This window comes from Suricata suricatta, chromosome 1, assembly GCF_006229205.1.
Source record: "Suricata suricatta isolate VVHF042 chromosome 1, meerkat_22Aug2017_6uvM2_HiC, whole genome shotgun sequence".
Lineage (NCBI taxonomy): Eukaryota > Metazoa > Chordata > Mammalia > Carnivora > Herpestidae > Suricata > Suricata suricatta.
Window position 1 is genome coordinate 181300281 of NC_043700.1, and position 13812 is coordinate 181314092.

The window sequence follows — 13812 nt, forward strand, 5'->3', positions numbered from 1 at the left end:
AGGGAATTAAAGACAAATAAAGCAAAAATTACTGAAAACAAGATAATCCTAAATAGCATTGACCAAAACCTCTTAACCTTTATCAACAATGAAGAAAATCACTTACAATTTGTGTTCTCTTATTATCATCTGTAACAATGCAGAGCAATCTCTCAACAAGAAAAGAAAGTAGAGATATTGGGGTTGTGGGTAGAGTAAGAATTTCCTGTAAAATAGCCAGCAGTCGTTTCCTGCATTTGAAAAGAACTATTTTAATTTAAATATGACTTTAGAAACACATTTTATCTCTAACATTTCATTTATTCTGCAGACTTAATTACATTTGTCTCAGCTCTTTTTTATCACTATAGGTACAAAAATATGTGTACAGACTTTAGATAAAAAAAACTCATGTCCTGCAAAAATATATTTATAAATGATCCTATAATCCTTCATAAATCAACATGATGACAAATGTCAGAAGTGAATCAAATCTTTAGATATATTACTAGTTGTCTCTGCAATAGAGATTTTTTTAAAGCTTAGCCTGCAATTTTATTGATTTATTCCGAAAAAAAATTGAACAAGGAACTTGTATTTTCCATATATATGAACAAAATGGATATGAACTATACAGGTCCACCTATATGCGTATTTTTTACCATAAATGCAGTATAGTACAATTCCATAAATATAGTACTGTATTTTCTCTTCTTTATGATTTTCTTAATTTTTTTCCCTCTAGCTTCCTTTATTGTAAAGATATGGTATATAATACATACAATATAGAAAATACATGTTAACCAACTGTTTATGTCAATTTTTATGTTTATGCTTGTTGATAAGATTTTCAGTCAATAGACAATTAATAGTTAGGTTTTTGATAAGTCAAAAGTTATATATGGATATCTGACTCCAAGAGGGGATGGGAGATCAGTGCCCTTCCTGCCTCCCTGTGTTGCTCAAGAGTCAATCATATATATGTATATGCATGGATATATGCATCCATATATACACACATGTAAGTATTCACATACACACAGAGAGGGAGGGAAAGGGTGTGTTTCCTGTTAAATAACTTATATATATATATATGAGAAAAAGCTCTTTATAGCACTTTAGAGAGGTAGTTTAAATATATTTAATCACATTATAGCAGACTGTATTTCAATACAGGATATTAGAAGAGCAAATTAGGACAAGAGTTAATATTTAGACATACCTTCCTCCTTCTTCACTTGTATCCAAAGACTTGATAATTAGAATCAACTGTTGACCTATAAACTCTTTTGACATCAAGTTTTCAATATAGGAAAAATCATTTTTCTTTTCATCGTTAACAACTGGAATACTCTGAATATAACTAAAACAAGAAGAATAAAATGTAAAATCTCTTTAAACCATTAAACAGCTCCCATGAGCTTAGAATTACACTAATTTATGTGGCTTGAAGAATAAACTCTATGCGATTGTTACAAACTTTTGCGAACAAACTTACAGGCTAGAATCAAAAAGTTTGGAAAATATATTCATTAAAGACTCAAATTTCTTGCAGGAAATTTTCAAAAAGTACATATTTATGTCTCTCAAATCGATAACATTTCAGTCACCAGTATTCTGTCATAAAGTTCTGGATCCCTTTAACAAAAACACAATTTTCAATAAAGAGCAAGTCTTCTCTCATCATCCCTAACTGACCGTTACTCTTTTGTTTAAAAGAATAATAATCAATACTAATTACACAAATAATCCATGAATACAATGACCTTTTAAAAAATCAGAAAAATAGAGATAACTTCATGAATTTGTATTTTCCTTGCTTAGGGGCTCTACTACTAATATCTGTATTGTTCTTATTTTAATGTAGATACTCATAAACAGTACCATCAACTCCCCTTGTACTCTTACCATCACTACCCAAATTAAAGCCTTTTATAACCCTCATCTAGATAATATTTAACAGCCTACTGGAAGGTCTCCCTTTTTCATGTGAACAAAAAACTACTTTAAGGCAGAATTAGGGGCGCCTGAGTGGCCCAGTGTGTTGAGCATCCAACTTCAGCTCAGGTCATGACCTTGTGGTTCATGAGTTCAAACCTGTTTTTGGCTCTGTACTGAAGGCTGACCTGGGAGCCTGTTTCAGATTCTGTGTCTCCCTCTGTCTCTGCCCATTCCCTCCATATGCGCCATCAAAAATAAACAAACATTTAAAAAAAATTTTTTAAGGCAAAATTAAGAATTTAAGCTTAGACAACTCAGTACCTTTAGGTTGGAAAGTAATATGAAAAACAACACTCCTGATGAAAAATGTCATTTTTAAAATGCCAACAAAAATCAGGGCACCTAGATAGCTCAGTTGGTTAAACATACGACTCTTGATTGTGACTCAGGTCATATTTGTAAAGATGGAGACTCACATTGTGTAAAAGACTCACATTTGTAAGATAGAGCCCCTCAATGAGCTCTGGGTCAAGTGTGTAAGCCTGCTTAGGGATTTTTCTCTCACTCTGCCCCTCCCCCACTCATGTGCACACATGTACATACTCTCTCTCAAAATAAAAAAAAATAAACTTAAAAAAATTTAAAAATTGGGGCACCTGGGTGACTCAGTCAGTTAGGCACCTGACTTCAGCTCAGGCCATGATCTCATAGGTTGTGGGTTTGAGCCCGCTTCGGGCTCTGTGCTGACAGCTCAGAACCTGGAGCCAGTTTCAAATTCTGTGTCTCCCTCTCTCTGTTCCTCCCCCGCTTGCACTCTGTCTCTCTCGCTCACAAAAATAAACATTAATAAAAATAAAGTATATGTCAACAAAATGTCAAGTTATAAAAGCTGCATCATTATGTATGATGAATAAACGGACTCATCTTTAAAATGATGAACAAGAGTAAATAAAAGCTCACAAATCTCTGACCACGTATTGGCACCTTCAATGGCATCAGCCACCCTGTGGGTTCTAGTAGAACACTAACAGAACGCTACAAAACTGGTAATTATCAAAATCAATAGATCAGTAGAGTTACCGGTTTCTGACAGGCTAAAAATCCTTCACTCATCTTTGAATCCCTCCCTACTTTTCCCCTCCAGCTTTAGTACACTGCATAGCATCAAGACTGAGGGTTTTTTTCTTTTTTAAGTAAACTCAAAGAGTAGTTGCTTCGTTAATAGGTTACTGCATAAATACAACCTAAAATGGACCCATCACTTTTAATTACCACAAAATCATCTTTTTTCAATCATTATTAAACATTCATTACAATGAGGAAAAGACTCAAAAGGTTTTTTTTAATTTTTTTTATGTTTTTATTTATATCTGAGAGACAGAGAGACAGTGCGAGCAGAGGAGGGTCAGAGAAAGAAGGAGACACAGAATCTGAAACAGGCTCCAGGCTCTGAGCTGTCAGCACAGAGCCCAATGCGGGGCTTGAACCCACGAACCGCAAGATCATAACCTGAGCCAAAGCCGGACGCTTAACCGACTGAGCCACCCAGGCGCCCCAAAGAGCTTTTATTTAAAGCTTTCTCCAACAATTTGTATCTAAAGTCCTTTCTAAAAAGTGTTTTGGAGTCCCTTTTTCTTCCTCAGATATGACAAGCCTGATTTAATATCCCTGACTTTTGAGGCGCCTGGGTGGCTCAGTTGGTTATAATTGTACAACTTGAGCTCAGGTCATGAGCTCATGGTTTGTGAATTTGAGCCCCACATTGAGTTCTGTGCTGACAGCTCAGAGCCTGGAGCCTGCTTCAGATTCTGTCTCCCTTTCTCTCTGCTCCTCACCCGCTCACGCTCTCTCTCTTTCTCATCTCTCAAGAATAAACATTAAAACAAAAATCCCTAATTTCTTTCTTTATGTGAATATGTCAATTAATAGGAAATTATTTCATATCAAATTCTAAATCAGTAACTCCTCCTGCTACAAAATGTCTGAAAACATACTTCTGAAATTATCAGAAAGCAATTTTTGAATTTAATTTTGTTACTGTACCTGAATAAATTAATCCTATCTAGTGATGGTCCTCCAAAAAGAACATTCTATTTTCTAAAGTATTCTTTCAATAGTAATTAAACTACAACTTTTAAAGTTTTCTTCTTTACAAGTGAAAAAACACAAGTTGATTAAAATTACCTATTTAAAATTCACAAACTAAGTAACAAAGGAAATGTAAGAATCCCTGACTTCTTAGAGACAAAAGAACCAAGCTCCTTACCTGTATTTCAGTAAGAATTAATCTATGAGACAATCCTTGAGGAGAAGCTCTCCCTGTTATTTAAACATTTCCTAATATTTTATTTTCTATAAGCATTTATTACTTTTGTAACAATTCATATTATGAAGTATTGCATCAAATTCCTTCATTTTGGAAACACTGCAACATGGCCCAAAGAGCATTATAAGGAATACTCTAATTAAATATTAAAGCCTAAAACAACTACTATTGAAACAGTTGAAGTGCACATATTGTTTTATGATATTACTATAAACTGAGGCTATAAGTTTCCATATTGGCTCATTTATCCTGGATTCAATATTTTGCATATAAATTAAGATGCATTTATAGTTTTGCCTCCTGAATTATATTGAATCATGATAAGCAAAAGCAGAATACTATATTCTATACAAAGAGAATTCAGGCTTGTAATTCATATTATATGGAAGAAACTTTTTAGAATATGCATCAAAAGCATAAAGTTATTAAAAAATCTACACACCAAAATCTACCAAAATATATATAACCTTTGGTCCAGCAATTTCACTTCTGGGAATCAACCCCACAAAATCCCAAACATACATAACAATGTATGGTTTAATACAACTTTATCAGTGGAAACTGGAATCATGTTAAATGTCCATTAACAGAGGAGTAAATCAAATATTGACTTCATACTATAAAATGGCATGTTGTTAAGAGTATAATAAATCTATAGGTACCAACATATAATGATCTCAAATATAAGTAGTTGGGAAAAAATATATGTATAGTATGATATCTTAAAATAAATTATATATTTTAATATATGTGCTTATAAATGTAAAGAAAGAGGTTTGAAGGTATATACCCCAAATTGTTAACTCTAAGATAAATGGAATTGAGGAATTAGGGGATGATAGAAAAATTCAGGGGCACCTGGGTGGCTCAGGCAGTTCAGTGACCAACTCTTTAGATTTCCATTCCGGTTGTAATCTCATGGTTATGAGATCGAGCCCTAGGAGAGGTAATGTGCTGAGCATGGAACCTGCTTGGGAGTCTCTCTCTCTCCCCCTCTGTGTCCATCCCACGCACAGTCTCACTTTCTCAAAATAAACATTTAAAAGAAAAGAAGAAAACCTCCACGTTTTTCTTCTACAATTTCTGTGTTTGAATTTTGACAAATTTGTTTTATAATGGTGTGATTTTAAGTAAAATTAAAAATCAGGATTAAAGAAAAAGGTGTATTTTGGAAAACAAGTTTTTTTTAAGTTTATTTTTGAGAGAGAGAGAGGGAGAGTATATGCGAGTGGGGGGGGGGACAACAGAGAGGAAGACAGAGAATGTGAAGCAGGCTCCAGGCTCCGAGCTGTCATCACAGAGCCCGACATAGGGCTTGAACTCACAAACCGTGAGATCATGACCTGAGCTAAAGTCGGACACAAATGACAAGCCGCGCAGGCACCCTTGAAAAAAAATTTTTTTTTTAACAAAAAGCCAAATAGCGACAGTCATAATTAATACTAAAACTGGCCACAAAGGTTCACTTTGTCAGTCAAAAAACTATGGCCATGTACCAGATATAGCCTGCCACAGCATGTAAGCTAAGAGTTTTACATTTTTAAGTGAAAGATTGTTTATATATGGATACACACACACATCTCTGAAAATAAATGCATAGCAAAATTATATGAAGTTCAAATTTTAGTGTCCATAAATGTTGATATAAGTTTTATTGGAAAACGGTTACAAACATTCATCACATATTCTTTGGCTGCTTTTATATCACCACAGCATAGTTTTCATTATGACACAGTATAGCCTACAGACCCTAAATATTTACTATCTGACCCTCAGAAAAGGTTTGCCAACCAATTTCAAAGAGTAACACATCATCGTTATCAACTTCATGTAGAAATGTTCATATTCACACCCTAACAGCTTTAAGGAAATATCCTTAAACATGCTGACTTTTTGCTCTCAGTATACTGTCCAGTATACTCTTCAGAAAGACTCAATCTACATTCCTATTTACCCTTGCCTATCCAAAAAAACGTATTTTTTAACTGATTCGCAATCAAGCATGACTTTGAGGGAGGGGGCTAGATGGGTGACACATACAGCACGGAGGGTACAATACAAACATAAGGAAAATATTTTACCTTATTAAATACTCAGCATATACTACAGGCTCTGGCAAAATCTGCTCCAAAACTTCTTCACCTTCATCTCCTTTCGATTTCACGTATTCACAAAGGACACGCCAATACAAAGCATTTTCAGGAGTTAATGTTTCCACTGGAATCAGTTTGCTTCATTTAAAAAGGAGGGAATAAGACAAGACATAAGCTTAATACCCAGGTAAAAGTCTGAACTGAGTAGGGGCACCTCAGTGGCTCAGTCAGTTACACATCCATCTCTTGATTTTGACTCAAGTCATGATCTCACACTTTGTGAGACCAAGTCCCACGTTGGAATCTGCACTGACAGCAAAGGAGCCTGCTTCGGACTGTCTCTCTCCCTTTATCTCTGCCCATCCCCCATTTATAAATGCTCACGCACACAGTCTCTCTCACAATAAACTTTAAAAAAATTTTTTGAACTGAGCATAAAAAATGGGAAAAGCAGACCTGATTTATAACCAGCATCATTTGAATTACATAAGTCATTAACTTATCCATACATACGTAAATAAAAACATTTAAAACAAGAAAAAAAGAATCAAACAAACATACACTAGGGATGCATGTTGTTGGACTTTCCATGGTAAGCTAAGGCAAAAAACACAGGAACAAAATGAGGGGAAAATGCAGTCTATGTAGATATAGTGAGTTCTTACACAAGGATAAAAGAGAAAAGACATCCACCACAGTAAAGAAAACACAAGTGGAGTAGATAAAAGGTATTGATACAATCTGAAGTAATCAGGAAAGGGAACTGATTTTAATTGCAGAAGTTCATCATTATCACATTTCAAATAATGAATATATACCTGCCATCGTTATTTTTACAGATTTCTGCCAGCTCGTTAAGAGGAGTCACTGAAAATAAGGCATTCAGAACAGAGACTGCCACTTCGGAAGAATTTTCCACATCTAACCGATGGAGCAACTCTAATATATTTCCTTCAGTGAAACGTAGCCAGCCTTGGAGAAGATGCTTCTGCATTGCTTGTTTTACAGCATCTGTTAAGTCATTTAAAATACAAGTGAACAGGGGCTCCCTCTAGCTTCCATTTCCTATATTTTTTTGTATTAATTACCTTTTATTATCAGACCAGTGTTGACATAAAATTAGTGTTTACAATAAAAATGGAAAGACTCTAAGAGCAAGAACAAAGAAAATTACTAAAGAAAAAAATAAAAGTACAATAATATTGCAAAAGTCACTATGCTATCCACTTCCAAATAATAATGGAAAGGTTCAAACCAAATACCCCACTGCTATCACAGCCTACAAAAGTATCTGCATTCCTTCTCCCCTGGGTTCACTGGGATTCAAGTGTTAGTCCTGACATTATGATAGCTATTACTCCACCTGTTGCCCGACTTCATCTATTATGTGGTTGCTATTTGCAATAGTGAATCACAGGAGCATATATCACTAAACAAATTTTATTCTTAGTTTTCAAGTCATCCTTTTAGTCATTAGTCTTCTGACAATGTTTTAAAATTCAAGTTTTCTTGTTACAGCAAAATTAAGCCACTGAGCCTTCTCATTGGGACTGGAAATTTAAAATATATCATTCCTCATCATTCCCATAAGCAGATTCTCTAGTTTTAACAGAGGAAAAAAAGAATTTTTAAAAGCTAGAAAAATGATACTAGTCTAATCATTCCTAAATTTTGTTCCTGCAGCACAGGACACATTCCTATCAAGATATACCCAAAAGGGATAGATGGCACATTTTTAGGAGACAGAGTTCAAAAAGATATCCTTCACTATATCTGATATAAATTAGCTACGCAGCCTTTCGATATAGTTATCTGTAAAATGCAGGAAAGTTAAATAAACTCTGCTCCTTTAATTACCAGATCTTTAGCCCTATGAAATGTTTTCTACATGACATAGCAAGCTAAATTTTGATAGACTGAGGCAATGATAAGGGTACTTCACATAATTAAGGACACGTTTTCTAAATCTTGCAAGTCTACTAAACCAAAATCTACTAAAGTTTTGTATTTAAAGAAGTCGATCTTACCTGATCTGTCATTAAGACCTTGTTGAAGGAGCATCACTCTCTGAGCAATGGACAAAGCTCTCATATGAACCTTTTCAGCTAAAACCTTAAAAAGATAGTAATACTAATAAGGTGGTCATAAACTCAACATAGTCTATATGTTTCATAACTAATATCTCCTTCATCTAAGAAAATAACCCATAATTTCTAAAACAAACTAATATGTGGAACACATTTAATGCAGTAAGATTTTACCTAAATTACCTATACTCTCCATCCATAAAAATCTCATTGAAGAAATCATTACATGCCAAGTATTTTTCAAAAGTATTTTAAGATGATACCTTCGCAAGTTATTTGACTTACTTGATAAGCCAGCTTTCGGACAGCCTCCTTCACATCCTTGGTGCGCCCTACAATTTTTGGCAAAGTCTTTGCTGACGGTGCAATACATGATAACACTGCCCGCCTAACTTCTGGATTTGAATCATTTTCAATCAAAGTAGCATATGCTAAAAATGGAGCAATACATTTTAGTGCACTAAAGAAATATTTAACCACAGTCATAAGATAGCCCACGTTTTTATATTTAACAATATTCTTAAAACAATAATCATTTTTTAGTCTTACACATTTAATTTCAGCTGAAAATTTTTTTTCTGCCAACTTCCCTAAAAAAAAAAAAAACAGAATGCGAGGAGCACCTGGGTGGCTCAGTCAATTGAGCATCTGACTCTTGATTTTGGCTCAGGTCATGATCTCACAGTTGGTAACTCTGAGCCCCACACTGCACTGGCAGGGCTTAGCCTGCTTGGGAATCTGTCTCCCTCTTTCTCTGCCCCTCCCTCTCTCTCAAAATAAACTTTTAAAAAAGAAGAGAGTAAGAAATTTGTCAAAGGACTCGGCACAAAGGCTAAAACTGAAAAAAACCCTAAAGATCATAGAAAATTTTATCATTAAGATTATGTCTTCACTACTCTTCAAGATTTAGAAGAAAGTCTAGTACCGCAAGCAGCTTAAGTAAATAAGGCTTTTTAAAGGGCCCATTATTTTTATTTTTAATGAGTTCTACAGAAGTTATTTTGATTTCACTCACTGAAACAAAATCCATTTCCTGTATTTAAATATTTATTCACCTCTACTTCTCAAATTTTTCCCATCTTTATAATTAAGTACATGTTGACTACTAAATGTATATTTTATATTATGTGTACCATTTAACACCAAAAAACATTAACTATCATTAATTATCAAAATTGATTTAAAGCTAGTAAGAGGAACAAAAAGTGAAAAAGGGCCAGGCATATATAGAAAAGTGAAATATGACCATCTAAGAGCCCAGAGGTGGAGAAAAACTTCTTAAATGAAAGACAGAAAATGCAAATCAGAAGAAAAAAGTGCAAATCATAATAAAGGCAGAGATTGCGTATTTGACATTAGGAGTTTCTGTCCAACAAAAGACATCCCAACGAGAGTGAAACAAAGAGCCACCTAAAGTTGAAAGAGATCTACATACAATTCATATAACCCGAAAATTTCTTTCCAAAATATATAAAGAATTCCAGTAAATCAATGAGACCAACAGATAAATGAGAACACATGAACAGACATTATATAGAAGAAATGTAATTGTTATATAAATAAAAAATGCATAAAAAGGATATATATCATACATACAACTAAATTAACAGAAATTTTTAAATCTGACTATCAAACACTGGGGAGAACACAGATCAACAAAAGCTTTTATTCACTGTTACTGGGAATATTAACTGATAAACTATTTTGTAGAACACTTGTACCTTATCTGATAAAGTTGAATGCACACATATCCCAACAAGTCCACCCGAGGTATATACCCTAGAAACTCTTTAACCTGTGCATCAAAAGCCAGGTATAAGGAAGTTCATAGCAATAGCATCACTTTTTCAGAGCAAAGTAATGAAACTAGAAGATCTATCAATATTAGAAATAATAAACTGTTACATTCATACAGCAGAATGCTATAAAACAGTAAATAAGGGGCACCTGGGTGGCTCAGCCGGCTACGCATCCGACTGAGGCATGATCTCACAGTTCAGTTTGCTGGTTCAAGCCCCAAACTGGGCTCTCTGCTGTCAGCACAGAGCCCACTTAGGATCTTCTGTCTCTCTCTCTCTCTGCTCCTCCTGCATTCCCGCTATCTCTCAAAAATAAACATTTAAAAAAAATAAAAAACAGTAAATATATATTATCAACATGGATGAATGTTACAACTAGAAGTAATGCTGAGGGGTCCCTGGGTGGCTCAGTCAGTTAAACATCCAACTTCGGCTCAGGTCATGATCACGGTTCGTGGGTTCGAGCCCCGTGTCAGGCTCTGTGCTTACAGCTAGCTCAGAGCCTGGAGCCTGTCTTTGGATTCTGTATCTCCCTCTCTCTCTGACCCTCCCCTGCTCATGCACTCTCTCTCCCTCTCTCTCTCTCTCTCTCTCAAAAAAAATAAAAAACATTAAAAAAAGTAAAAGAATGTTGAAAGCCAAAAATATGATTTACATAGCATACAAAATGATAGGCAAAACTTTTTAGATACACACAGATGACTGTTTAAACACAAAGGCAAAAGAATAATTAATACAAAATTCAGGATAATCATCAACTCTGAAGGAGAGCGATATAACTGGGGTGGGATGTAAGACAGACTTCAAATGCACTGATGATGCTCTATATTTTGTTAATGTTTATTTTTGAGAGAAAGAAAGAGAGAGAGAACAAGCAGGGGAGGAGCGGAGAGAGAGGGAAACACCGAATCTGAAGCGGCTCCAGGCTCTGAACTGTCAGTACAGAGCCGAACGCAGGGTTCAAACTCATGAACTGTGAGATCATGACCTGAGCCAAAGATGGATGCATAACCAACTGAGCCACCCAGGTGCCTCGATGCTCTATTTTTTTAAGGCAGGTGGTGGCTACTTGAGTATTTTTAAAAATCATATATTTATATTTATATACATACATAAAAAGAGAGAGCCAGAGACAGATTAAAACACACACACACACACACACACACACACACACACCCTCTCTAATGAGAATTTAACAAAAGTCAAGGAAACAGAAAAGGAGTTTAGGAAGTCACACATACCTTTAGCCACTGGACATTCATCATCTTTGGGATCCTGAAGTCGTGAAAGAGCCAGAACTGCCTGTATCCTCACATTTGGAATTTTATCTTTCAATCTAATAAGCATGGCTTCGTTAATTTTATCAAAGAAATCATCATCAATCTGGGCATTTTCTGGCATATTTCCCAAGAGCTTGTTTATGAGCTGGCACGCTCTGAATCTAACTGCATTGCTGTTTGCTTCATGAGACTGAAACGGGAACAAATCAAAATTTATTTACAATCACATACCATTTGAATCCTATAGGTTTAGAGTGCAAAAAGTTGCCAAATTCATTACCAGCAGAGCAACAAGGCTACCTGGGTCCACGTGTATACTAAACATACATTCTATCAAGTCCCACAATACACAGAGTCCAAACTAAGTATAAGCTACAACAAAAGCATACTTCTCATGTAGGAATTCTTACTTTACTTGTAAAACAGAGAACTCATTTAAAACAAATGACGTTGGGAACTGGCTAACAGAGCTCATTAAAAATTTAACACTGGAGGGGCGCCTGAGTGGCTCAGTCGGTTAAGTCTCCGGCTTTGGCTCAGGTCAGATCTCACGTTCGTGGGTTCGAGCCCCGCGTCAGGCTCTGTGCTGACAGCCAGCTCAGAGCCTGGAGCCTGCTTCCGGTTCTGTGTCTCCTTCTCTCTCTGAACCTCCCCCTCTCATGCTCTGTCTCTCTCTGTATCAAAAATTAATAAAATATTTAAAAAAATTTTTTTAATTTAACACTGGAATTACTTTAAGTCCACTTTTTAATCCTAATAACAGTTCTATTATTTCATACAAAAGGCAGATTCCTTCACAGACATTTTCTCAGTTACAAAATATTTCAGTCTCTAAAACATACAAACTTCCATGGCTCTTTTAATCTTTCTACAATACCTCCCCGAAGTTCTAGTTTTCTTACTTTTAAAAGAAAGGTAAACAAATAATTTAAAATGCCACCGTCTTCCTCTTCCTCATCTTCCGGATTGGATTGGTGAAAGGAAGTAACAAACTTGGCTGCGAAATCGATCACTCTCTCCACGGCGGGCTCCCGTTTATAGACCACCATAGCGTACTTAAGGTAATGAACAAACTCCTCATGAAAAACGGTCTTATCCTCCACCTGAAAGACAAAAAGAAACCCTTCGCAATCTGCACTGATAGAATCCCTCTTTCCCACCAGCACGCCAAGACTGTAGGAAGCACTATTCATAATTACTCACACTAAAATCATTATTTAGTAAACTCTCAGGTGAGTTTCCAAACTATGGAAGGAAAAAAAAATTTGCACAAATTTTTCTCCAGAGCAATTCACTTCTCCAAGGAAGAAAACAAACGTGAATTTTGACAGTGAAAGGATTCCTTTAATTTTTTTAATGCCCTTGAATCCTCCATATGCCTTGGTGCCAATTTAGTAAACCAAAAAAAAAAAGCAAAACCAAAAACGATTCCTCCTGAAACTAATCAACATGGCTTTCCTATTTTACCACATTTAGCCTTCCTTTCCCACGGCACAATTTCCTCTTGATATAAATTTCACATCCTATCTCACTTATATGCTTAAGCCCCATTACATTGACTTGTAATTTTTCTTGGACCTCAAGATAATTTCTTTTCCCGAAATTCACTGTCCTATTTCTTCTCAGGGCACCAGTCCAAACAGTATTTACATAAATAGGAAAGGCCAGGTCCTAACGATTAATTTATTTGGTGATTGAATTCAATTTAGCTGTGATTAATCTGACCGACGGTCTGCCTTCCTGATGTGGACGGTGACCTGAGGGACAACCACCGCCTAAGCACCCAGTGGGCCCAACCAGGATCCACCCAGTGGGCCCAACGGGGTGCCGGCTCGCTTAGGTGCCCGTAAACGTTATTCTCCAAATTCACAAAGAATTAGCCGTCTGCGCCGGAGGCCGCGGGGGCGCAGCTCTCCAGACCTTTCTGAACTGGGTGGGGAACGTAAAGAAGCTTGGAATCCGGAGAGTCACAGGAGACCCCTGTGGGAGGCTGGTCCCGGGAGCGCGGGGGGACCGCGGGCGAGGCTGGGGCCGCGCTCACCTTGCAGTAGGTTCGGCTCAGCGCCACCACGAGCTTCGCCTGGTTCTGGTGCGGCTGCTGCGCCAGCTGAAAGGCCTCCTTAATCGGCAGCAGCTTCTTCTCCGCCCCCATGGCGCCGGAACTTAGCCCAGACGAGCCTCGTCCGCGCTGGGGTACAGCTCCCTCGACAGACCGCAGGACCTAACTCGAAAAGCCACTCAGGCTCGGGTCAGCCGCCCACTGAGTACACAGGGCGGAGTTACCGCCAGAGCGTTCAAATAACTCCC

The 13812-nt window shown here is 36.6% G+C and overlaps 1 protein-coding gene and 1 non-coding gene across 2 annotated transcripts in view; both read right to left on the reverse strand.

Moving 5' to 3' along the window:
• NCAPG (non-SMC condensin I complex subunit G) overlaps positions 1–13748 on the reverse strand; it is a 48260-nt gene extending 34512 nt beyond the window's left edge. Inside the window, exons 1-9 of the mRNA XM_029948270.1 lie at positions 13547–13748; positions 12408–12608; positions 11467–11695; positions 8712–8857; positions 8367–8451; positions 7158–7350; positions 6328–6477; positions 1202–1342; positions 107–230 (exon numbers count right to left, since the gene is read on the reverse strand). Coding sequence (XP_029804130.1) covers positions 107–230; positions 1202–1342; positions 6328–6477; positions 7158–7350; positions 8367–8451; positions 8712–8857; positions 11467–11695; positions 12408–12608; positions 13547–13657 — 1380 coding nt within the window. The 5' untranslated portion in view covers positions 13658–13748. The remainder of the gene's footprint in view (positions 1–106; positions 231–1201; positions 1343–6327; positions 6478–7157; positions 7351–8366; positions 8452–8711; positions 8858–11466; positions 11696–12407; positions 12609–13546) is intronic.
• On the reverse strand, positions 1761–1863 carry LOC115303610. The gene has a single exon (XR_003914149.1). It is a non-coding gene; the product is annotated as a U6 spliceosomal RNA (small nuclear RNA).
• Positions 13749–13812: the final 64 nt, after the last annotated feature.